The sequence below is a fragment of the Hakea prostrata genome, chromosome 10 (genome assembly GCF_041222555.1).
Source record: "Hakea prostrata isolate BN-2017 chromosome 10, UWA_Hpros_2, whole genome shotgun sequence".
In the NCBI taxonomy this organism is placed as follows: Eukaryota; Viridiplantae; Streptophyta; class Magnoliopsida; order Proteales; family Proteaceae; genus Hakea; species Hakea prostrata.
This window is the reverse complement of record NC_142609.1, coordinates 39,366,524-39,393,537: the sequence shown is the minus strand read 5'-3', so window position 1 is coordinate 39,393,537 and position 27,014 is coordinate 39,366,524. Positions and strand designations below refer to the sequence as shown.

Here is a 27,014-nt window from a genome sequence, read left to right as displayed (position 1 = left end):
TTTCAAATCTCTGAATTCATGAATTTGAGAATTATACCCGTTTGGTTGTAAAATTTCAGATTCATGATCTTAGATTCACCTTTTACACTAAACGGATCGGTTTAGGGGGGGAACGGAGATTTCAAAAAGCTATCGTACCTTCACAAAAATCTGTCGTTATGTTTTTGGTGTTCGTTTCTTCCACCCACCTTTTTAATTTGCTCTTAGTTTGGTCTTGTTTGTCTCGTATTTGTCTTGCTCTGTCCCCCAAGTTAACCACTAATCTTCCAAGTGATTTATAAATCCATAATCTCTCTCTGCCCTAAGGGACCTAAAGAACAAGAGAAGAAATCAAAGATAAGAAATAATATGTTGGAGAAAGAAGAACAATCCCTCCACCGCCCCAATTTCTTGGGTTTTCGCATATGGTTCCTCTATTTTTTGAAATCTTTGAATATGTTATAAGATTCAATCACGTGTAATATTCTAATCTAATCAGTATCATTGGATTTATTGTAATCCGTTATTTAAAATATTAAGTGGATGCATATTGTAACTCATTGAACACTTATTAGAAGAGTTCTTCTAAGGAGAACTCTAGTTTTTTGTGAGTTTTTGCTCATGCCTCACAGAGCATTTCACAAAAAAATTAATTCAAATGGATTTTATTTTTAAAAATAATTAATTAATCTTAAATTTTATGATAATTTTTCCGCACAATTAATATTCTCTCCCATGAACTACCTAAATTACCTTCAAATTTTTATATATAAATAGTTAATATTTGTAAATCTTTTTAATTATATCTAATTCAATTCCTAAAATAGGTAGACAATTGTTTGAGATTTTTAGATAACAGTAAATTACAAAATTATTATTCTCGAGTGAAAAATATTATCATTAAATTTAGAATTTGATAATTATTTTATTAAATAAAATCCATTTGAGTAAATTTTTTTTTAAATATCTGTAAATCTTTTTTAAAATCTGTCCATCTCATAATTTTGTTTTTACCAAGAATTAAAAAAAAAAAAAAATTGCTTTTACGTCCGTTACAGGTTAAATAATTTTTTTTCGTTGCGTCAACCGTTACAGGTTGAATTGGTGCTTAAATTTGGGAACGGAGAAATCGTATTTGTGAACTTAAACCCAAACGAGATCAACCAGATGCGATTCCGCTTGCAAAGCAGAGAGCCATAAAAAGGTTAACAGCAACAGCAATTTTCAATTTCCCTCTAAAAACCGTAGATATATTCTTGCAAATCACTCTCTTGCCATCTCAAAGAAACTCGAAAATTGTTCAAACTTGAGGTATTTATATTCTTTGATGGGACAATTTTTTCTAAGGTTTATTCTTCACAAATTCAGTTTCGAATTCACAACTTTTCATTCCCATAAACGCAATTGGGTTCCGCACTCCAGGGTTCTTGACTATCTTCGTATGATTCTCTGTTTTTTTTGGATTTGTAGGGTTTTCTACTGAAATAGAAATGGCGTTCGATCTTGTTTTAAAGCCGACTTGCGGTGGCTGTGGTTCAAATACTGATCTATATGGGAGTAATTGTAAGCATATGACTCTCTGCTTGTCCTGTGGAAAAACTATGGCGGAGAACCATGGAAAATGTTACGAGTGTGGCGTTCCGCTCACACGATTAATTCGGGTATGGTCTAGCTGTTTATATCCGTGCGTCATTTGAGAACTGTTGAATTAATTTATTTCATGGTGAAAGAAAGAGTCAAATAAGACCTGGTTTGTGACTTGTGAAGTGGAATTGATGATTGCTTTTCCCTCCCTAAGCACCTGTTTTCTCAGAAATGGTGACCATAGGGATATATTAGGGTTAATATCACAGTACAAGGGCCCTCTTCCAATTCCATAAGGCTGGAAATTCCTCGAGCTCCCCTTGACCTTTGGCACAACTGGGCTATGGTTTCTTCTCGTATCCCTCTCGGTCTACCTTCTAGTGCAGTGTTAGTTTGAATCACAAATCAGTGTCCAAGATAAGTCTTTCTCAGGGTTAAGGTTCAGATTAGGATGATTTAAAAAACAACATAATAGTTGGTTGGCTGGGGCCATGGGTGAGGTTGACGGTAGTAGTTATTAGGGGGGAGTCTGCGGGTAGTTTCAGCCAAATGAGGTGGTAAAACAATAGATAATGGGTATTCCAAGTTTAGTTAAGAGTAGGGACTAACGAGTTAATGTCAGTTAAACTAGGGTTTGGAAAGGAGGGGGTCAGTTACGGATCTCATATGTTAATTAACAAAACATCAGTGACTTTTTAGGCCATGGAGACTGAATCTGTTGGGTGATGGAAGGTCTAAACAATGCTTGAATGGTGGTGGGGGCAGAATAGGGAAAATAGAAATATACCCAATTCCAGCTGTCAGAACAGGGCCAAATTGAACAGTAACAGTTGCGGATCCATCCTGGCTTTATGACTCGAGGTATCAATTGGATCAGAGTCATTAGACATAATCCATTCCTTAGCAATTGAAACAGGGAGCTTCTCTGAGGAGAAGAGCAGTTGCAGCTGCAAGTGAGCTTCAAAGTCTTAAATCATGTGTAAGTTAATGAACCCCCTTATGTATAGCTTTATTGTTAGTTAAAAGCTCAGATTTTGAGTTGGACTAGGAAAACCCCAGCAAAGCATTACCACCTACTTAACATGTTGGTACTATGGGCCCTTGCAACTAAGTATTCCTCACTAGAAAACTTAAAATTATTCAATAATGGAGCAGAAGTGAACCATGGTTCATTTAACAAACAATGACTTAATAAATTATGGAAAAGAAGAAAGCAAAACAAAACAAAAACATGTTAGGCTATATATTGGCCTCTCTTGTTGGCATTCTTCCATTGGATGTAGGTCTTCAGATCTGGCGTAGCCTTAATATTATTGAGGACCAAGTATAGGATCAAGAACCAGATCCAGATTCATGTAGGGCTGCTTTGAGGGTTTGTTTTCCTGGCTTTTTGGACGGGAAGTGGGAAGTAGGGTTTGGGCTGGTTACTTAGGGTTAGGACTGAATTTGAGTGGTGAGGAGAATGGAACCAAGCTTTGACCCAAAGATGTACAAATTCCTTTAAATCAAAAGTATTGTTCTTGAAATTAGGGTTTTGCAAAAACTATGGTTCGAGGGGATAGTGGGGCTGAAAGCTGGGTCCAGTGTAAAATGGTAGAGGGATAATGCCTCCCAACTAGAATGTTTTCTAATGGCTGGAATGCTGGAAATTAGTGGTTGCAGGTTTTAGGGTTTTAATTAGGGGTGTAAATGGATTGGATTCAGATAAGATAGTGGCAATACCATATCCTTATCCTAATATATTTGGATAATATCGTATCGGTTATTGGATAGATTCAGTTGGATTCAGATGATAATTAGATACTTATGCTTTTAAATAGATTCTTATAAATGGGTATGAATACAGATTAGATACAAGTTTTTGATTACCTGTTGGCATCTTTACCATTTTATTTATGAGGGTTAGGTTTGAAATTTAAGAATTTAGCAGTTTTTATTTTTTTACTCTTTTTACTCTTTGAGTTTCTTAAAATTCTTCACTATTGATTTTCCCTTGTTTTTATTTTGATTGAAAATTTAGATAAGTATTCGCATATCCTTAGTTAAAAGTTTATAGAACTAAGAAAACAAATCCAGTAAAGTAACTTAATCGGATAATTTTATCCAATGGATAGTAATTGGTTAGAAGAGGGTATTACCATATCCGCATCCTATTAATAATCAGACGGATGTGGATTCCCCTAAATGGATATGAATTTGAATTCGAATTCGGAATTGGATATCGGTTATCCAATTACACCCCTAATTTTAATGGAGTTTTAGAGTGAAAAACCAAAATCATGTAACAAAATCAGCTCAAAACTGGGTGAAAGTTAGGGTTTTTGGGATTTCAATTTGGGTGTCTAGGATGCGAAGATCTCAATTGGGATCCCATGGTTTTGGTTCAAATAAAAGTTTTAGGGTTTGTGATGGGCTGGGGTTAATAGTATGTAATGGGTTTACTATAGGATCACAAAGGAGCAGACACAAAAGGGTTTCTTTGTTACATTATGAGATGGTGATGTAGACCAACACCAAATTGGCCTATTTTCCTTTGCAATCAACCTAGGATTGATAAATATAGGTGTTCGGCCTTTGTTTAATAAATCTGTGTAGTCACGGTCCTATTCCATGGGCTGAAATAATTACGAATACGGGTGAGTTAATTAGTTTAAGTGGTTTAATTATGTAAATTCTGCCCAGCTTAAGTTATAAGGGCTGTATAATCTTTTTTTTTTTTTTTTAATTTCAGTTTTAGGTGTCTAAACTAATTGTCCTAAACTAAGTCAATTGGTTTCCAATTTGAGTTGGTGATGTAACCAGACGGACCCCCCTAAAAGAAGCCTTTTCCTGCGGCCTCTCCAGGAAGGCTGAACCTGTCCAGGGGCAAATTGGTCATTTTGTCTTCCTTTTTGGAGTTCTAGTGAGTCAAATCAGATGCAGCATAATTTCAGTAGTCTAGATTTATTCTTACTTTGTTATTTGAGTCCTTGTTTGTTAAGTTATGAAAGAGTCATAGTCTAGTTAGGATTCCTAATTGGAGAAGGATTCCTTTTGTTAGGTCCAGAAGGCTAGTAGGATCTCAAATCTACTTTTGTTTCTGAGTTTCAGTTTGTCTTTGTCAAATTATTGGAGAGTTGCAGTTAAGGTAGGAATCCCAATTACAGAGGGATTCCCTTAGTGACAGTCCACTTCTTACAAGGAGTCTAGATCTACTCTTATTTTGTAATTTGGATCATTCTAGGTTTGAGTAACGATGGGATCCTTGTTGGATGAGAGTCCTGAGTCAAAAATTAGAGTCCAAGTTAGGTTCACCTTTTGAGTCATAGTGTGAGTTCATTCATTTAAGGCTATAAATAAAGCCTCCTCTAGCTTGTTTAAGGCAGATTTGATGATTAATAACATTTGATGTTTGGAAGGTTCCAAGAGAGGATTCATGGGTTTCCTTAGGAGGGGAGACTTGTGGCTGTGTGTGTGTGTGTGCATACAATTGTCTGCAATTGAAGTTCTTCAAAACTCCCATTATCATCAAGTAAGTACGGACAACCCCACCCCAGTCCCTTCTCCTTCTACTTTCCTCACCTTTGCAGCCCCTGCTTCCCCTTTACCCTAGCTTGTGGCAACCCCTTCCCATCCCCAAACCCTAGATCTCCTAATCCCTAATCCCTATTCCCCAATCCCCTCTCCCGCATCCCAATTCCTTTAGGAAATCTTCACTGTTACTTTTCCTGACACTTGAACACTAGAAGCAGCCCTTTTCTTCCCCCTATCTAACCCTAATCTCCCTAAAGCCTAGACTTGAAGTTTTGAAACTAAAATTACAGTAAGGTTTAGGATTGAATTTCAACCAACCCAGTTCCTAGCCAAACCGAACCTAGTCCTACTCACTTCCCATTCCTGGAACTCTATGTTCAGCCCTAATCCTATAACCACAGGGTAATAAGACCCTAATTTTTCTGCTGGTTTACTTGGACTGATCCTGAAGACTGGCCCTCAATTTGGGGGTTACATCAGTTAGTTTCTATTTGGATTTAGAGAGAGTTAGGAGTTTAAGTCATACTAGGATTCCAGCTTATTCTGTATGAATAAGCTCCTCCACTCAATGGAAACGGACCCAAATTCAGATTGTCAATAAAGTATTCTCAATTGAATCCCCTTTGCGAGTGTTGCTGCTGCAACTATATTTTGTTCAGTTTAAGATTGAAGAGCAGTAAGGTCTATGATGAAGTCAAGCCTAGATCTTGCCGCAGTTGAATTGGCAGCCTACAAACTCCATCTTCAATCATCTAACTCTTCACCACTCACAAGGCTTCCCCATCCAGTTATACGACGTCCTACATTCCATTCCCCTTCTTGTGTCACTTATATTTTTATTTTTATTTTTCTTGAATTTTCTTGAATTTTCTTGAATTTTCTTGAATTTTCTTGAATTTTTGGACTTTTCAAGCGAGCAATGTTCAAGGTCAGATCTACGCTGATCAAGCTGTCAGATCTGTCCCACACTTTAGATACATTGTCCTCCAACCCTACTTCCCAATTTGACCCTGTTATGACTATCCAATTCTAAGGAATAATATATATATATATATATATATATATATATATATATATATTTAAAGATTTTCATACTCCCTAAAACTCCCAAAACAAGGCCCTCATAACTGCCAATTAGCCTTCCAAACGCACTATCCTAATGTTATTACCTACATTCCCTTTAAGTTTCAGCTGTTTTAACACCTGTAGACTGCAATTCTCCATCTCTAAAATATTCACCACATACCTGTAAGATCTAGAAACTTTTTCCTAGTTCCATCTGAGTTGGTTCTCTTAAAGATTTGGAATAAGTGGCCCTCATTCAATTGAGGCTACATCTAACGGGGCAGAAATGGGTGAACTAAGGTGGAATAATTGAGATGTGGAAAGATGAGTTTCACTAATGGGATGGGCCTGCCACTAGGATTGAACCTAGACGGCTAAGTGTAGGGGCTGTCCTTAAACTTTGGTAGGGTTTGGATGGATGGTTTTGAAGATATCCGAGCTCTTGGTTTTTGCATAGTTCAAGAACTTCATCTCGAGGCCCATCTTGCTATCCCAATATAGCAAGGTGCCGAGATCTCACCAAGTTGGTGGGATTTCCCCCCATCAACTTGAGGCTCCAACTCAAAGGGTATTGGGGCTCAAACTTGCTGTTAAGTGTATGAACATGGTGGTCCCCTCAGATTTATGGAAAGAAAAAGGTGTCACTATGAGTTCCACTTTGGACCTCAAGTGGGAAACTGCTATGCTGAAGTGAAACCCTAAATGGCCTAACTTACTCATCATTACATCAATACATCATATATTTATATATTAATACTCAAATTTCATAGTTCAAAGTTTCAAATTTTGAACTATAATACATCACACATGTTCATGGTTCAAATTACAAAGTTCAAATGAAAATCCAATCATAGGGGTGGGCTTGGTGCAATGTTCGGTGGACCATGGTCGTACCTTGAGGCCAAGGCATCGAAACAACCTCTCAGCAAAAATTGTTGGGGTAAGGCTATGTATGAAAATTGCAAAACCCCCCCCCCCCCCCCCCCCAAAAAAAAAAAAAAAAAAAAAGGAAGCCCATCTTGTGCGGAAGCATCGTGCACTAGGTTCACCTTTTCCCCCCACCCACCTCCCCCACCCCCAAAAAAAAAAAAAAGAAAAAAAAAAATAGGCAAAATAAAGGTTACCACTTGAAAGTGAAGACAGTATGTGCTAGCTCGACCAGCTCCACCAGCAGCTGCTTGACCAAGAGTCAGGCACAAAATTCAGTGAAAATAGGTAAAGTAGCAGCTAGCTTTGAAGAAGAACCTGGTGAAACCTCTTTGTCTTGGTGAGATTGTTGAGATATCTTTACTTGATCGAGTTGGGACCCTTTTATACTGTGGCCAGATTCAAATTTGGGCCAAAATATCTGTCCAACGGAGACCTCAGATTGACCAAGACTTTGTAACTTTTGGTATCAACCTATATCTTGTCTTGCTAATGAAGAAAGCAAGATATCTCGTGAGATCTCACGAGTTCTCATACAAAGGATTTTTGGTATATAGAGAAGAATTTCAAGAAGTTGCTGGTTTTAGAATTCAAGACTGAGGGGAATGAGCAAGGGTTGGATAGAAATCAAAGGAAGCGTGGGGGAGTGTGTATGGGATTTGGTCAAAAATGGATGGTGGAATTGGAGAAACGGGGTTCTTAGAAACTTGGGTTTGGTACTCAATGGGGGCTGTTAGGGTTCAAGAGAAGTGAAAAGAAGGGTGGGGGAAAAACCTGTCCTGCAACTCACCTGCTGTAGGTCTTTTTCTTCAATGGAGGTATTGAAATATGGCAACGGCTAAGTGAATCCATGGTGACAACAAGAATCTTGGTCTTGAAACACCAAGAAACTTTAACCAACTTCAGCTTTGAACATCAGGATTTTCAGACTTCTTGCCTTCTTGGACATTAACCACAAGCCAGTAGATCTAGTTTTGGGACTCTTACATCAGCAGTTCTCAAAGAGAAGACAGCAAAAGCTGAAAGCAATACCAAAAATTAGGTGTGTATTCTTCCCCTTGAGTGGGGCTTTAAATACAGGCTTTATTCCTATCCAAATAAACATATTTTGGAATTCCTTATTATGATAGGACAACTGATCCTTGCATTGTGGTCCTTAAATGTCTAGAAAACTAGTTAGAACATAATGAAAAGATTCTTTTGTCCTTAACTCCTTATAACTTAAATTGGACTAAAATTACGTTTAAATTAACCAATTGAACCAATCATACCATGGTTCCAACCAAATTAGGCTTAAATAATGTAAAGGAGCTATGATCCTACTGAAAAAGGACAGAATCACCTGGTGAAGCCAGGCTTTCTTTCCATCCTGTGTAAGCTTTAATCTGACTGAATCACTGAACTGAAGAAAGCTCCAACTTGAGTTCGATCTTTCTCATAATTCTTGTTGGTGTGAGTGAATCAAGACGCTGCCAACCTTGTGCTGGTTTAGAATCCATTCTTTCTGCATGGAACAACCTCAAGGTCTTATTTGGGCTTCGTCTAGCAGATGTAGGTCTTCAGGCATGCATCATTTAGGGTTTGATGGAAAGGATGGCCGAGTTTCTGGTTTAGGAGAAACAGCACAATGGGAGGGTCCTTCGATGGAGGTTGAGCTGGAGATGAGGGGGATTGAATGGGTTAAAACTTAGAAAAACGGACTAGGTTTGGCCGTCAGTTCTGCAAGGGAGGACTAGGTTTGGCAATCAGTTCTGTAGGGAACTCACTGGTTTGAGTTGTCTTCTGTGGGCAGCAGCTTCTATCCTTAGTCAGTAGCTCGTGGAGGAAGATGGAACTTCAAGTAGGAGACTTAGTGCTGCACAATCACGGGAAGCTGTTTCAAATTTAAACACCAAAGTCCAACCACCTTGGACTTTGAACACTAGCAGACCGTTTGTTTGATAGAATAAACTGGGGTGGAAAAAAGTAAGCTTCTCCACAAAATACCAATATCTGAGTTGGTTTGTTTAGATGGGGTGCGATAATGGGGAGACAATCCTTTATGATTTAAGGGAATTGTTTGCTTATGTGGCAAAGCACTTTTCCCACCCTATCTTTTTTAGAAGTCCAACACTTTTAGGTGAGACTTTGTGGGAAAGGGAGGAATGAAAAAGAAACATTATTTTATTTATCATGGGACCCTCATTTTCTACTTTTCCACAAAACTCTTTTCTTTTCTTTTTTGTTCCCCCCCACTACTAGTGGGTCCTACCTGTCTATTTTTGCCACCCCTTTTTCTCTTGCAAGCAAACAGTCTATAGGGGTCCAAGGGATTTGGACTTGAATCACCAATGAATCCTGATGTAGACTTGAAACACTAGATCTGAAGCTCACAAAGGAGAAAAACAGCAGTAACTTGCTTACCAGAATTTGCACAAATTTTTTCTCTGTTATCCTCAGTGGGATACCTCTATATATGCTCTTAATCAGCCTAGTTACAAAGTCCTATTCTGACAAGGAATACTGAAATTAGATAAAAAGAGGAAAAATACATCTTCCCTTCGATGGAGGGTTAAAAGCTAAGTCTAATTATAATTAATTGTGACCTATAAGACCTAAATACCTGTCACTTGGATTGGACCAACAAATAAACTAAAAGAACCAATTGAACTGAATAAATCATGGTCAACCGGAATTACAAGAGCTTGAAAAATTAAATTAATTTAAGTATAGACACTACTAAAGTTCTATTAGCAGTACTACTTGGACGGCTTCTCCTTGGCGTTCTGCTCATGTATGTAGGTCTTTAGATCTGCATCAAGATCGACATCACCTTACCCGCTTAACACTCAAACTGCACCTACCCACCACAAATGCATGCACATCCACATTTTGTGTATATCTATGTAGTTTGTAACTTTTATCTGTCAAATCATTTAACTAATTCCTCCTTTCCTTTCCTCCGTTGATATCAACTATTTCACCATTTGCAATTTTTTTCGGGCTCAAACATTTGTTATTTATTTATTTTCCCTTTGCAGGAGTATAATGTCCGACCCAGTTCTACCAGCGATAGAAATTACTTCATCGGTAGATTTGTAGCAGGGGTTCCCAATTTTTCAAAGAAGAAAAATGCTGATAATAGATGGTCTATCCAAAAAGAAGGGCTTCAGGGGCGCCAAGTCACAGATGCTTTGCGGGTATATATGTTTTCATTAGTTTGTGATAATGTTGTTTAGATTTCTAGACATTACAGACACTTATGGTTGTGTTGGCATTATCCATTCGAGGTTGATTTCATTCTTTATGTCCGAAAACATGTATTAGATGATGCACAAATTGATAACCTTACAGCTCCATGGAACTTTTTCTATAGTCTTTAGCTCATCAAGCATACAAAGTTATATTTTGATGCATGGACGGTGCAAATACCATACCTTTTTTGGAACTTTATATTTGTCTGTTACACTCTGATTTGGGGCCAGCCAGTACCCAGTATAACTTTCAGGTTTGTTTGTGCTTGGCGTACCTTATTTTCCTACTCTACCCTAAGCCTACTCGAACAAAGAAGCCATGATGGATCCTGTATTATATATTGTCCAATATGTAGCGTATCTGTTTCCTTCATTTATCTTTGGTTTCAATATTATTATGCATTCGACAGGAGAAGTACAAGAATAAGCCTTGGGTTTTGGAGGATGAGACTAGCCAACTTCAGTATCATGGTCAGCTTGAGGGTGCACAATCTGCAAGTTATTATCTGCTCATGATGCAAGGGAAGGAGTTCGTTGCTATTCCTGCTGGCTCCTGGTATGCATAACCAACACTCTGCCGTCTCTAAGTTATAACTGGGTGAGCATGATAATATTATTTTTTGAGTGACGTTTTGTCCGGGAATGACCGGGGTTCCCATGCATATTGAACTAAAGCTTGTCTTTTACAATGGTTTTATTTTTGCAAATTCCAGTGCATGTTCTCTGATTTAATGCTTAAATTTTCTCAAATGAAGTAGTAATGACTATCTGATATTTTTTGATCCTTAGGTACAACTTTAACAAAGTTGCTCAGTATAAACAGCTCACCTTGGAAGAAGCTGAAGAAAAGATGAAAAATAGGAGGAAAACTGCAGATGGATATGAAAGATGGATGATGAAAGCAGCAAATAATGGAGCTGCTGCCTTTGGTGAGGTGGAAAAAATTGATGAAAAGGAAGGTGGTGGGGCTGCAGGGCGGGGACGTAAGAAAGCATCTGCCGATGAAGACGAAGGAAATGTCTCTGACAAGGGAGAAGAAGATGGAGAAGAAGAGGAGGCAAGGAAAAATAGACTTGGACTTGGAAAACAAGGTGGTGACGATGATGAAGAAGGTCGGAGGGGTGGTGATCTTGATTTGGATGATGATGATATTGAGAAGGGTAAGAACTTTGTTTTGGTCCTGGACACTACTTATTAAATGAGGTTATCCAATTTTTGTAAACTCAGAAAAGGAAAAGAAAGATTATGCCTACGGTCTTAAGACTGTTGCGGTGTTCGAGGCTGTCTGGTAGGCACAAATATATGCAGCCTCACACCTGTTTCATTGTTTCCATGTTTTGAAACTGCAACCTGATCGTTCCGATAGCTTAACTTGATCACTGCACTGTTGTCTAAGATTCATGAAGGGGAAAATAAAAAGAGGAAGATTAAGCAGGATCATGTTCGGACCTATAATGCTAAGTTTGTCATGGCTTCTTCTCTAAATGCATTTAGACAGTGAAATCTTCACTACTGTTTGGTCTCCAGTCAATTTGGTCAACTAAGTCTTGTCTCAACTAAATGGAAAGCCACATGGTTTTTTACCATTTCTTCAAAATTCAATTCAAACCTATTTTTTGCCTTCCCCCCCCCCCCTTCTTTCTTCCTTTAGCCTCCTCTAATCTGAATCACATCACTCCTCACCGTATCATATAGAGGTCTTTATGACATATCTCTGTGCTAATTCAAATTACTTGCTCTCAACTTATCATGTATCGGTGGTCCTAAATTACATCTTATATGCTCGTTTCTTGTCTTATATTGTATCCATTTTCATCATTCATCCTATGAGCATTTTATGTCAGCTATGCTTATTTTGTTTCCATGTTTCTTCATTGCTAACACATCTCAGTGTGGAAAATGTGCTGAAAGAATGGTTTGCAGTCATTAAGTTATGTTTACTGCATCTCTGTATACCATGATTGGTGACTGATTATCACACAAAACCTTGAAAAGTATGATAGACACTCTTGACTGATGCGAGGAGACAGTTAGCTGCCACCTTAATTATGTTTTTTATCTGGAGCTGAAAAAGTTTCTGTCATATGCATTCAAAATTGTGCACAGCTGAATATGAAAAACTAAGCTATACCCCAACGTACCCAAAAAAAGTTACCTGGCTCTCCACTTCCATCCGTAAGTCCAGCAAAGACCTCCAGTTGACTCCGCAATCCCATAAGCTTTATTTTAAAATCTTTTTCAAATGGATATCATATGCCAGGTTCTGCCTAACATCATTGTTGGACCATGAGATATTCTTCTGTCAAGAAATTCCTCCAGCTGTCTTTCTTTTCACAAAATACAGCAATATCAAAGAGAGTAGCAAGCAACAAGAATATCACTTTTGGAGATAGCTGAAGAAGAGTCCGTTAAGAGATTTTTGCAAGATGAAATACATTGAAGCCATTTTACATGTTCATTGTCGTGTTAATTGTTGCATTTTGTATAGCATGTCAAAGAAAGTTCTTGTGGCCATGGTTACCTAGGCACTAGGAAACAAGGCGTTCAAGGTCCTTCCTATGCGTTTAGTCAGCATTTAAGTAGTGCCTGGGAAGTCTAAGTTGTGTTCTAGTATCATTTTTTAAATATACTAAATATTATATAACTTATATCGTAAAAAATCAATGTTTAGCCATCAAGTCATCAAATTTCGATATAAAAATAGCGGACAGCAGACTGAAGAAGCAAGCTATTGGAATTGAAACAATCAATATGTGCATTGGTTTTGTTATTCCTAGACTTGGTCATTTTGAGGTATACACTAATTGCACATTTGGTTTATAATATTCTAGAAAGTATGATGTTGTCAATAAGTTACATTGCTATCGGTACAGAAAAATGTTGTTCTCTAAAAAGTTTGATTAATTAAGTGATTTTATATTTACATGAGAAGTATGTATTATGTTTAGAACAAAACAAGCTTTCTAATGGATTGAGGATTTTATATTGAAGGACTTGTGTTCAATCCTCAATGATTGCTTACAGAATACAAGCCTTTTTATAGTGGATTTATGCTATGCCTTGTTTTGAAACCTTCCATTGAGCTTCTTGATAGCTTAGTGCTCGTTTTGCTTCTTATCTTCCCAGGTGATGATTGGGAACATGAAGAAATATTCACTGATGATGATGAGGCTGTGGGTAATGACCCTGAAGAAAGGGAAGATTTGGCTCCTGAAGTTCCTGCTCCTCCAGAAATCAAACAGGTAACTTCTGCTTGAATTCTTCCCTGTGCTAATTGGTAGAAGATGAACTTCTTAGAAAGGGAAAGAATTCAAGTGACATACATGATACAAGGAGGAAACATCAAGAAAGTAAAAATATGCCATGTATTGAAATGGGCTTTTTGTGCTCCTGGGAATGATATTTTTTCAGGGTAAATGCTCATTATGAGGTCTGCCTGGTTAATCTTACTTCTGTAAATTAAAGGGTGTACCCAGTAGGGCCAGTACAATAATTCCTGCCTTCTCTAGGGTTTGAGGACGGTCATGATGTACATTAACAACCCTGCTTTGTGCAGAGGCTGTTTTCCTACTCGAACCAGTGATTAGAGCAACCCTACAGTTGCGCTGAGGTCAGCCCTCTTGTTAATGTCACTTCTGTAATCAATTGAAATGGTGGAAAGAATGCCATTGGTCCTCAAGTCTCCTCTTATTCTGTTCTGAGGAGTAGCAGTCTCCCAATGAGAGCTACTGTCCCAATGATCTGCCTCTTGTTTTTCAACTAAGTTAGCATGCGCCCCCCCCCCCCACCCAAAAAAAAAAAAAAAAAAAAAAAAGGAACAAAGAAAAGAAAGTTCTTAATGGTGCTGACACTGCTGAGAGGCCTCAGTCATTAACTTCTTCTTTCTACTAGTTATAATGTGTAATGAGGATACAAGAGTGAGACGGTTCCTTTGTATTGGGAATTTGAATGGTTGTTATTTCATTCCAAAATTGCTGTTAAGACGTTATATCATTCTTGCTGGCTTTTCACTAAAGGATTTTCTGACATCATTCAGTGGAAATTTATGCAAAATATTATTTGCTTTGACACATGCTTGCAGGATGAAGAGGATGAGGAAGAAGCTGATGAAGAGGAGGGAGGCTTGAGCAAATCTGGAAAGGAGCTACAAAAGCTGCTTGGGCGATCCAATGGGCTAAATGATTCAGATGGTGAAGATGATGACGACGACGACGATGTTAGTTCACATGATATTTTATCTAGATTGCCTATGATATAATGCTAGAAACATTCGTAGGTGCTTTCTAAGCATAACATGGAGCTGCTTGGCTGCTTCCATGACATATATTTGAAGAATTTCTGTTGATTGTTTTTCATGTCAATTAAGTGATGAGTGATTATGCTGCATCCTTTGCTCTGGGAGCCCTGCTATCAATCCTTTTTCCCTAATCTCAAAAAATGTGTGCTTACTGCTAGTGTTCTTAATGATAATTTTTTGTTTTTCCTTGTGCAGGTGGAGGATGAGGTTGGCCTTTCCCCTGTACTGGCTCCGAAGCAGAAGGATGCAGTGAAAGAGGAACCTGCTGATATCAGCCCTTCAAAAACAGGACCATCAGGGTCTGCACGAGGAACCCCTTCTTCGTCAAAGTCAACAAAGACAAAAAGGAAATTGGCTGGCGATGATGCAAAGGTTTCTAATGGAGCACCTGCAAAGAAAGGAAAATATGATAATGTAAATTGCTTCCTTTTGGATAGCTATACTTAACATGTTCAGTGATAAACTCGTGCTAGCACTTAAAAATTTTGTAGTAATTTTTTGTGACTGTTGTCATATTCTTATTCTGGCGCAGGAGTCAAAACCATCTGTGAAGGATGAGCCATCGTCAACTCCCAAGAATGGTGCACCTCCGAAAGTTTCAGCTTCATCTTCCAAATCTGGACCAGCATCACCAACTGGACCAGTTACCGAGGATGAAATCAGGGCTGCATTACTGAAAATGGCGCCGGTTACCACACAGGATCTTGTTGCTAAGTTTAAAGCAAGACTCAAATCAAAGGAGGTATGCTGTTAGCTTTCTGTCTTCATATTCTTCTCCACATGGTACAGTTCCTGCTGAGGCATTTCTGCAGTGTTGCTGTTACGAGCTTTTCCAAATCAAGTTTTTTTCAATTGAAAATATATTTTTATCTCTAGTATTTGATCCAGCTTTTACAAGTAAATATTTTTCACTACATCAAACTCATGTACATATCTACAGGAATTTTTTTTTTGGGGATTTTTTTTGCAATTCAGTCGACAATGTTTTGTCCTTGTGAGGTGAGGGGTCTTTTTAGGTCTTTCCATCTGAAGTAATGTGGTCTACTTCTTTATCCTTACTTTCAACATAGAAATTAGCCTTCCATGTTTATTTTTAAAACTTTTCATCACATTTTGTACCTAAAATATAATGGTAATTTTTCACAATCTTCTGTTCTGTATCAGTTTCTTATCAGCTTTCCAGGGAATTTAGGATGCACTTTTAAAGGGCTGTGGTTCCATCTTTACCAACTGATACCTTGTCATTTTCGTCTTAAATGTCAAATTGATAAAGATTAAATTATGTTTCTTTTGAGATTCCACTTAGGGTGGATTAAAAAAAAACCTTAAAAGAATGGAATCTAAACATGAGGCATACAGTCAGTGCTATGGTATCTCATGGGAAATTGAATATTCTCTATTGGTGGTGATGTAGAATTCAAGACATATTCAACAAAGAAGAAGCCCATTGGGTCAAAGTGTCAAAACCATCATCAAAGGCCTAAAGCTATCACCCAAATCAGCCCATGGTTTCATGGGTTAGGACTATTTTAGTGGGTTAAAGTTAGCCCATATATTTTGATTTCCATGGTTTAGACCTAAGCCCAAGTCTAGTTCTCGAAAAGTCAATAAAAATGGACTCAACTTTGAAAATAAAAGAACTCATTGTCAAAGGAGTTTTCCTTTGTCAAGAGTTAGGTAATAGTTGAGTTATTAATAGGTAGGTGGTGTTAGCTAGTGGTTGAATGTTGCAATTAATGTTTATGTCTCTTTAGAGTGCTTTATAAAGAGATTTATGCAACAGGGTCAGGACACAACTCAACACTCAATTTTGAAATCAAATTGCTTGTTAACTATTTCCTCTTTGAAGAATCCTAAGGCCGGGTTTACTTTGTTGTTCTTATTTTTTTCTCAATTCTCTTATATTGTTCCTTTTATGTCTTCTTCATAGTTTTGCCCCTGTTTTGAAGACCTATTTTGTCCATGTTGTTAAGCTAATATACTTGTGCTCCCACGCTGGTTTTCATCCTACCTTCTCATATGAATTTTGTTTATCTTAAGTCTATTAAATCTGAAATTATTCTCTGTGAAAGATCCTATTTGGCTACTGTTTTGATCAATCAAATACAGACTACATTATTTGGTATCAGAGCCATGACAAGGAGTGAACTTTTGGATCATCCAATCCAATTGACCCTATGGCAACAATGATGGGGATGTTTGAACAACTGAGCAACCAAATCACTGCGAACCAGAAGCAAATGGACCAGAGGTTCTCAGAAATGGAGGCTAGAGTTGCTGCCTCTACTCATGCTTCTCACCCTCCACTTGGTGAAGAATCCTAGTTAGCTCATTCTATAGCCAATTTTCCTCCTCGAAGAAATATAGGGAGAGGACCTCAAAGGATTCCAGTTGTGCAACCGACTTTCGAGGAGCACCTACGAAGTTATTTCACTGGAGAACAACCTATGTTTAATAAACATGTTGGTGGCTCTCTCAGGGTTGAGCTTGAACTCAAAGATTAAAACAGGGGGTAGAACTATGAAGAAGACATAGAATGAACAATATAAGATAATTGAGAGAAAAATAAGAACGAAGTACACCCGGGCTTCACACCACAAGGTGGATTGATTGGATCGAATACCAATCTTCCTTGATTAAACACAAGGATTCTTCAAAGAGAAAATAGCTAACAAACAATTTGATTTCAATGTTGAGTGTTGAGTTATGTCCTCACCCTCTTATATAAGTCTCTTTGGTTTGGGGTCCTGTAAGATGGGCATGTAATCTGAACCTAAGGTTCATTCTGTTACACCCCCACTAAGTTGTTATCAAAGGTATGGCTACCCCAAGTTCTAACCCTACAGATTTCATAGATCAAGTTTTAGTCCAATAGATGGATAATATCCTCAAAACTATGCATGAATGACTAGGTCACGTGATGTTTTGGTGTCTTAAGAATCATCTATAGCGCCCCCATGGGAAGCAAAGAGACCTCCATTCAAAGCAAAAGTACCTGAAGAGAAGGTTTAACATTGAAGAGATTTCAGCAGTTACTAGTGGCTTGGAAGAATAAGTGCTACCAGCTTCAGAGACGAGCGACCAACAAACAAAAGATCGACTGAAGAGGTGTATGTTGAAGAAAACAAAGTAGACAAAACTAGAAGTGGATGATCAGGTAGTGGTTGAGGAGATTCCATAAGGAATCAGCTTACAAGATGATGTGCTTCTTGAAGAGGTAGAGTTTGTGAGTCAAGATTAAAATTGAAGAGACTCCAGCAAGTAGTAGTCAGACACAAGGAAATGCTTGAAGCTTCAAGGAAAGGATCAACAAGTAGAAGATCCCACTGCAGAGGTTTATTGATGGGTGTCAAATCCACCAAAGATAATCCTTCTCTCAACTGAATTTGTATTAGTAGTGAGTAGGGTCGAATCCACAGAGATTGGTGAAGATTTATTCTTTGATAAAAATTAGGGGGTTTTGAATCAACAAACTAAATAAAAATAAATGAATGCAGTAGTTAACAAGAAAATTAGAATAATAAAAACTTTTGATCAAGATTCAACTTCAGTATTGATTCTCTCAATTGATCATTGACTTAAAAAATAAAAACTTTAATTTTGGGTAGATTGATTATGGTCATTGAGGATCAGTCCTCTAACAACCAATCTTTCCCTACTTTATTGATAACCTTCGGATCTGTCCTTTGAGTTATGTCTATTAATCGCATAAAAAATTGAAAGACCCAATCCCTAGTCAATAAACCCGGAAAAGTCTTGTTTATTTAAACTAGGATATACATTCTCATAGCAAACTCTCCAGGGCATTGATTACCTATTCGAGAATGCTATTTGTCACTTATATAAGAATAATAAATAATTATTCTAATTGACTAAGTATTGTATTAATCATAAAACAACAGGCCTCTTGTCTAGGATTAATACAATAACATAATAAACATGAAAAACACATAAATACCTGAGAATTAAAGAAAACTAATAATCCAAAGTCTCACAATTGGCGAAAATCAAACTTCCATTAATCTTGATCGAAAGATTGGAATTAGCTAGACATGGAAAAGAAAAACAAAGAAATGAAAATAGAAAACATTGTGCTATTCTTCCTAAAAAATGTGGCTTCCTCTTGTTGTAGTTTGTGATGTTCAATCTCTGAAAATGCGTTCCTTCTTATAGAGGATTCCTGCCAATTTTGCATTTTTTCCAATTTTGTCATTTCCATTGTTCGCTTTAGCAATGCAATTCTTCCCAATTCAATTGTTTCCTTTCTTCCTCTTTGCCAATGCAATGGTTTCTAATTTAGTCACTTTCCAATTCAGCTTCTTCCTTAGATGTCTGATCGCAAGAGAGAACGAAATATTTGCTTGTTGAATTAAGACGTTTGATGAAAATCCTTATGATTTGGGCAAGATCAAATCTCTAGCTTTGGACATAATCAAATCTTCCATCTTAATTTGGGCATGATTCTTTGATTTGATTTAAAAATGTGCCAATATGGTTCTAACCATTCTTTTTATGGATTTGATATCCAAATGCTATAAGCTGTCCATATCCAATAAAACAACCAATTAGTCTCATTAAAATACAAAGGATTTGATATAATATTAATGCAATTAAGTGACCTATCATTTATATGAAGTAAACACAGTAGACAAACTGATAGTGGAAAATAATGTAGTGGTTGCGGACATTCCATGAGAAATCAGCATCCGTGATGATGTTATTAAAGAGAGTTTGTGATTCAATTTTTCAATGAGAAGGATCCCAAGGCTGATGGCTCTATCTAGGATCCAAATCCTCTTCACCCGCCCTGCACTGTGTTAGGCCTTATGTGAATGTGGGGAAATGGGAGCATGGGCAGGTTGGGTGGAGAGGATCTTCACGCCTCTATGTATGTGACATCCAAGGTTGATGATGATTCAGAAATTGATGCATAGAGTTCATCATGCCACCATAGTTTTTTGAAGAGAAAGTTTAATGCCTTGAAAGCTACACTATTGACTACACTATTGACATCTAGAACAACCACATTATTTTTATTTCATTGTGCCTTTCATTTTGCTAAACTTTGGGGTCAGGTTTCTTGAAGCCAGGGAAATTAATGCCTCACATAAATGGGTAAGCCTTGTACCCTATGATTTCCTGCCAGGAGAAGGGGGGGGGGTTGTTTGGTTATAACGTAATGGGCCACCACCACCTTGATGGGCCCTAAGTTTTGGTAGAATGTAGGCATTTAGGATTAGGTTTTAGTTCTTTTTTATTTTAAGTTGTTTAATTTAATAGGCTTTGCATTCCCTTACCTTTTCCCAGTATTATTATACTTCTTAGTTCTGTTGCTTTGTGATGGGATTTTACTTTCTTAATCATTGGAATTATGCTTTAGTTTTAAAAATTAGCTTGTAAGGAGCCAAGGCTTGTAGCTGAAGTAGATGATTAATTTTCTTTCCTCTTCAATGGTGATCTGTGAGATTCAGTCGAGGGTGGGAGATTTTTGGTGGACAGTGAGGCTGTGATTCTTCTTCTTTGTGGGAAACCATTAATCATCCTCCTCATTTTGTGTTTCATTCCCTTCAAATAAGACTGTTTAAGCTCAGTAGAGGGTGGGAGATCCTTAGTGGACAGTATGATTGTCATTCTTGTTCTTTGAGGGCTTGCCTCTGTTAGCAACTGACCCTTCCGGTCAGATGCACTGACGGGAACCTCCACTTTTCATCAAGAATTTTCGACATAATTGAAAGCAAAATTTAGATTCTTGAAAGTCAACTTTTCGTCCTTTCCTCTGCCAGCTTAGAAGTCTCAACTTTTCCTTGACCTTTGTTAATTTCTGATCTGATTATGCCAAAACCTGTTGTTTCTGACCTAGTATATATTTTAGACCTGGCAGGAAAATAACTAAAAGAACCTTGACAGAGGAAAATGAATTCTTCAGATGTTTGGTTTTTGGATAAATTTGTAATATGAAGGAAAATGTTTTCCTCCACTAGACTGGAACGTTGACGACACAAATCCCTATAGGGTTTTAGTATCTTCCCCGAAACACAGTGTGTCATGGAAACTCTGGAAACTCACTCCTATTATAAAACACATTGTTTCATGCCTTGTCGTAGTTTGTTTTGTTTTCCTAATGCATCTTTCTAAACTTGTATGAGTTTGTGGTGCATTTTCTTCTGTTTAAATGTATCTGGGGTCATTGCTGCAGGACAAGACAGCTTTTGCGGATATCCTGAGACGAATTTCCAAAATACAGAAGACAAATGGATCGAGCTATGTTGTTTTGAGAGAGAGATGATAGCTAGGGCACGTGCATGGGCTTTTCTCTTATGGCATTAGCCTACTTACTTTTGGTTTGGTTTGCACATTTTGTGGAGAGAAACCAGATCAGGTGTTGCCTATGTTTTCCCCTAGGCGAGATGTGTATCCGTGGTCTCTGTAAAGTGAGGGTTCTTGTTTTCCCTAGTTCCTCCAGACTGCACTTCAGGTAGTCCTCCAGCTAATCTGTCTGTGGATCATTTGCTTGGGATTTTCCAGTTTGTTGTTTCTCGTGTAACCGTGAAAAGCAGTTTCCCTGTATGAGGAACAGTATAACTAACTGTTTCATGCTGTCAAAATACTAATCTTCTTCAAGCATGTTGTATTGATAACAGGCCAGAGAGAAAAAAGGGGGAAAAAACCAGTTACTATTTTTCTTCTCTAATCATAGATTCCTCAATCATGTACTTGATAGAAAGCCAACTGCTATCATGTTGCATAATTGGTGCATCTGGTTATAACAAAAGTGCTGAATGAGAGACTCTATTCTATTTTCTATTGCCCTTTGGGAATTGGCCATTGTATTATTCTTCTGAGTTCTTTAGGTCAGTGATAAAGTGTGAAATTGATAATCACAGCGATTTATCATTATGCCATTCATAGACTGCAACTGTTCTGCATGATTTTCAAGGTTATTGCAAATTAATTTCCCCTGCATAGACCAAGCTCATTGATTCACCAAACACAATTTGATTTTTGAAGTTTTCTTATAATACTGTAATCATAGTTGAAACTTAGTATGGGTATACAGCTGAATCTAATCTAGTTGGTTCTGATTCAAATTCTTATCTGAATCAACCAGATAAAGTACAGCCTAATCTTGATGCTGAAGGCTGTACTGAGCCATACCCCCCCTGTAGCATTGACAGGATGGCCAGTTGATCATGTGAAGGGTACCTAACATAGGCTTTATTTGAAAAGGAAAAAGGCTTTCTGGAATTGTTGAACATGAGAAACCCTGAAGCGCTGGAAAGTCACATTTTAAGTGATGAATGAGGTCAGATCAGAGAAGGATCCAAGTCCCAACTGATCCAAATAGCATATGGTTCAACAAAAGCTATCATAATCTCAAGATTTCAATAAAAGAGAGATTCGCTGGTCCCTTGAATGGATGGTAATAGGACACGACAAGATGTTGTCCTTTTCTTATTTGGAGGAAGGTTCTTGGAAACTTCAATTGAATGAACAATTCTCTTGATGTAAACCTGAATGGGGTTTGGTACCAAGAGTGAGCTGCAAGATGATGACATGGAAAATCAAAAGCTTCAAACTGAAGTTTAGAATTGTTGTCATAAATGACAGAGAAAAGTAGATGATGCTAATGCTATTGCAAAGAATGCAAATTAAACTATTACATAGTTTCGTCTGGATATATTTGGTCACAACCTGAGGTCAGAAAATTGGAATTTTGTGATCAACTTGGTTCTTTTTTATCTCAACCTATCTGTTGCATCAAGTCTCTATCCATTAGACCTAAAAGGAACAGCAGGACCATTAGCTAGCTACTGAGATAACATTCTTATTCACTATCCAGGGAAGCACTATCAGGCAAAAGGTTGGGTGGTAGGTGTTTTCTCTTCCTGGACTTTTTAGTGAATGGTTTGCTAGTACAAAGCTTTGGACTTGTTGCTGCATTTTTGTGGAGTTAGAGACCTCTCTATATTTGTTGTCTTTTACTTTCGTATCTGATGTTCGGGCCATTTACGCGCATCTTGAATATCCATAATTGTTAATGTTGGGTCAATTTACGCACACCTTATGTATCTACATTTATTATTTTCATTTGGCAAAATGCATTGGATGGATCAGTAATAATAATTCTTTCTGTTCATCCAAATTTAGGGTTTTTCAGTGTTCCATGACTTGAGGTATAGATATTAGATTGCTATATAGATCTATGTGAGTGTTGCTAGCCATTGACCTTGTATTATGTTGATTTGTATCAACAAAAAGATTAGAACTGGATCATTTGGAACATTTTCCCCTTCGAAGAACTAAAAAGGGAAGAAAGAAGATTCTTTTTAACCATTGTTGCAAGCTTGCCAATACTGTTATGTATCCTCTCCCTCCTCCAAATGAAACGAAATGATTTAGTGAAGATAACAAAATGATTTAGGAACCAATTTTGGGGTTTTGAGAAGAAATTTTAATTTCTCAGTCATTTTTGGGTAACTAAAACTAGTACTTCAAATAATGAAATAGGATTCTATTTAAGACATCGAAACATTTCTTCAAATTTAAAAGTTTCCATGATATGATCACAATTCATACAATCAAACCCTAGAAGTATCCAACCACAATTATTATCCAGTTAAAAATAAACTCCAACACAGTTACTACTAATTGCAAAAAACCAAAAGGTAGATCTCTAAAACCCCACTTCTCTAATATTGAAATTAGAAGGAAGTGAAGAAGAAGGAGAAGAAACCAATCACAAGCAATAACAGGGGAGTTGCCGCCGGCAGTATGACTGCAGTAGATGGTGTCGCCGGAGCAGCTGCGAGCTCAGAAGAAGCGATGGTGATGGGAAAGGGGTTCATCTCCTTCTGGGTATGGTCATGGGGCAACACATCCACATTCAGCTTCAGACCCTTCTTGCAGCTTTCATGGCTGCCACTGGCAAAGAAGCGAGTGCCAACACCATCCAAGGTGATGCTGTCAAGACCATCAGTGTACATACGAATTGGGTTTGCTACATCACAGGCCTCCATCTCTTCTCTGCTACCCAATTCCACAATGCTCTCTCCTGCTGCCGAATAAGCAAACCCTGCAATCCAAAAAAAACATTCCCCAACAGAGCAATCGGTCAATCAATTAACTACCTCTAAAACCCACATTCATGGAGACTCATAATCATCAGTTCTAAGAGTAAAAACAAAGGAAAGAGAAAAAGGAGTTTACAGATTTTATCTCCAACATGGAAGAGACGATTAGCAGCCCAAGCAGTGATGTCAGAAGCGATATCCCAGCCACGATCTCCACCCACAACATGATGAACAGGTTTGTGTTCTGCTGCTGAAACCCCTTTCAATCCTCCCAAACTAACACTCACCAACACTATAATCAACCCAAACAGAGAACCCATTTTCCTTCCCATCTCTCTTGGTTAAAGAAGAACAAAGAAGCTTTTGCCTTTCTGTCTTCGATGTTGCAAAAGGCTTCAAAGCCAACTCTTAGAGAAGAAGGAAAAGAATGGTTGGTACTCACACACACCACACAAACTATAAACAACACATGGAGGGAGATGGATGGAGTTTTATTTTCCATCAATGGGTTTTGACAACTTTGAAATTACATAACTACCATTCTCATTGTCTTCCTCCAACCACCCAGAGCTCTCAATAAACCACCAACCACGCTGCTCCTCTTCTGCCCCTGATGGAACTTCTCGTTATTGGTTACAACTGTTAGTCCTCCATGAGATTTTTTTTTTTTTCTTTTCGTAGAATTTGTTCTTTCTTATGTTGCCAGCTACCTCCAGGTCTCTCTTTCTCTCTCTCCTTTGTTTCGTCCCCCTTAAATGTGAGAGAGAAAGAGAGCGACTTATCCTCTGTAACGTGTTAGAACCTCATTTATTTACCACACGGGTGATGGTATTTTCAACATTAATGGCTATATCAGGCCTGTGCTAACTCAGTTATTAAGGATTTAGTTGTTGTATCAACATCGATTATTGGTCACGAAGGATGGTGATATTTCATTTATGCAACAATGTCGATGTAATCGTTACGATGTTCCTTTGAATGGATCTTGTTAGGCTAGTGCAGCTAACCTATTGGCTATTGGTGCATTAAATATAATCATCTTAAATGAAAAAGAAAAGCTTTTCTTTGAAACAAATCCAATCATATTTTGAGCAGTTGGGATTTAATGAAATACACAAGACAACTAAAACACCATCACGTCAATAGCACTAGCCTAGCAAAATCTCCTTTGAACAATTGATGTAGTAGTAAAAGTTAGTAGAGTATGATACAACCATATTGTAGTTTTACCCAAAAAAACAGATACAATCATATTGTACATAAAATGATAATAGAATCATTTCAAAGGAGGAAGGGAAAAAGAAAAAGAAAAAGGAAAAATCTGTGACTGTGAGACCTAGAAATTCAACATAAAATTTATCTCAATCAAATTGAAAATGAGATGTGACAAACGGACCTTCAAAATTCAAACTGTTATTGAATCCAATAAGGAAACAAAACTAAAAATTCTAAATTATTATTATAATTTTTTAAATGAGCCCCTTCATTTTCATTGGAAACTCGACGCACGGTGCACACCCTCAAAATTGAAACCTTACAAAGCGTCCATCTACATTTAACACCGTTATGTTTCCGTTAGTTTTAACTTTGATTTTACAATTTTACCCTTATTTGATAAATTTATTTGAAATATTAGATAGTTCTTATATGAGCCTCTTGTGGATTTTCTTTTGGAAACACTCCACACCTCTCCCAAAATCAAAATCTTACAAAGCTCTCCCCCACACTTCACACCATCAATTTTCTTTTAATGTAAATATGAATTTATTTTTTAACCATAATAAATTAATATAAAATCTTAAGTAATATTTTTAATAGTCATTTTAAAATCTTAAATAATATTTTTAAGGCATAAATATAAGTGAACGGCTATGTAAATAAATCTCACCATTAAATCTATTGAATTAAATCTGAACCGTTTATGATGGACAAATTCATATTTAATACTACAAAATTTAATTGTAAGATTTATAAGACTGTTCAGCCAAGCAATTTACACAGTCGTCCAGCCACCACCATCCCTAATTTTAATGTCACCATATTACCCCAACCTATATTTAATGAGCGAAATTTTCTCTGATTAAAATAAACTCAATATGGTCATATTAATAAATTAATTTGATTTTATCAGTTAACTACGTACTTTCATTAAAGGTGTGAAGTATGAAGGGTACCTTTGTAAAGTGTTGATTTTGGAGGGGATGCATCATGTTTCTGATAAAAATAAAAGAGATTCATTCCAAAAAAATTTCTTACAAATATTATTTAAGGTTTCAAACAAATTTATCAAGTAGGGGTATAAATTGTAAAAGTAAATTTGGAAAGAACGAAAGCGTGATTGTGTTAAATGTGGAGGGAATCTTTGTAAAGTTTGAATTTTGAGGGAGGGACACTGAATTTCTAATTGAAACGAAGGGGCTCACATAAAAAATTATTATTGTGTTTTCGGTGTTAAAAAGCATTGAAGTAATTTCTAGAATTACTCTAATTTAATCTTATATTAGATTTTATCTACAACAATAGTAGAGTACCACATTGACTTATATTAATTATTTAATAAAAATGTAAGATATATTCAACGACTTAACCGTCCATAAGCTCATCAACCAGTCAACCACTAAGTTTTTTTTTTTTTTTTGTAGTTTTTTTTTTGGTACAAAGGGGCTTTTGTTCTTTTGTATTAAATAATCGGGATCATTTCTTGGTAGAGTGCTCCTCGACTGTTTCCCAATCACAAAATCAGTGTGGGGCCCACAGGTGAAAAATATTAGTTTTTTTTTTTTTTTTCAAAATGTATTTTTCACCTATGGGCCCCACTATTCTTGTGGTTTGGAAGCCGTTGGGGAGCACTCTGTGCTCCCTCGATGGGGAGCTGATCCCAACTCTGTATTAAAATTAGGGATAATTACTATTGGCCCCGTGTACTTTGATTTTATTACTACCGCTGTCCAAAATTACTAATCCACCTTTAACTTTATCTATAATTCTATTGCCCCCTACTATTAGTTCGTTTATGATTACATCTTTTAAACCCAAAATATCCTTATACTTATTTACCCTTTTGTGTTTGCCTTTTTTAAATACAAATAAAAAAAACCCCTTTTGAACTCTAATTGAACTGTATCCTCTTTTTTTCTTTATTTGAGTTTGGGGGGGGAGTTTTGCTTTCTTATTCTAATGTTTAGGTGCATTTCATTAGACCTAGTGTAGGTTTTGAATCTACCCGTACTTTGTAGAGTCAACTCCCCATGAAAAAACAAAGTTTTGAACCACATAGTAAGGGGTGGGCCCTCCCACCAAGACTTTTACTTTTACTTTATTTTTTAATATTAACAGGTGAATCCC

General features: G+C 37.1%; 2 protein-coding genes across 2 annotated transcripts; one reads left to right on the top strand and one right to left on the bottom strand.

Moving 5' to 3' along the window:
• Positions 1 to 1,080: 1,080 nt before the first annotated feature.
• LOC149002871 (transcription initiation factor IIF subunit alpha-like) lies at positions 1,081 to 21,400 on the top strand. Its single transcript, XM_089136325.1, has 10 exons — positions 1,081 to 1,290; positions 1,450 to 1,640; positions 10,089 to 10,247; positions 10,712 to 10,857; positions 11,091 to 11,461; positions 13,428 to 13,543; positions 14,383 to 14,517; positions 14,794 to 15,012; positions 15,131 to 15,340; positions 20,795 to 21,400. Exons 2-10 carry the CDS (start codon positions 1,470 to 1,472, stop codon positions 20,882 to 20,884), a joined length of 1,617 nt encoding a protein of 538 aa, XP_088992451.1. The 5' UTR covers positions 1,081 to 1,290; positions 1,450 to 1,469; the 3' UTR covers positions 20,885 to 21,400.
• Positions 21,401 to 23,095: 1,695 nt separating this feature from the next.
• Positions 23,096 to 24,143, bottom strand: LOC149002870 (stellacyanin-like). Its single transcript, XM_089137485.1, has 2 exons — positions 23,806 to 24,143; positions 23,096 to 23,671 (listed from the first exon to the last, which is right to left on the bottom strand). The coding sequence occupies exons 1-2, from the start codon at positions 23,999 to 24,001 to the stop codon at positions 23,301 to 23,303; spliced, it is 567 nt and encodes a 188-aa protein (XP_088993611.1). The 5' UTR covers positions 24,002 to 24,143; the 3' UTR covers positions 23,096 to 23,300.
• Positions 24,144 to 27,014: the final 2,871 nt, after the last annotated feature.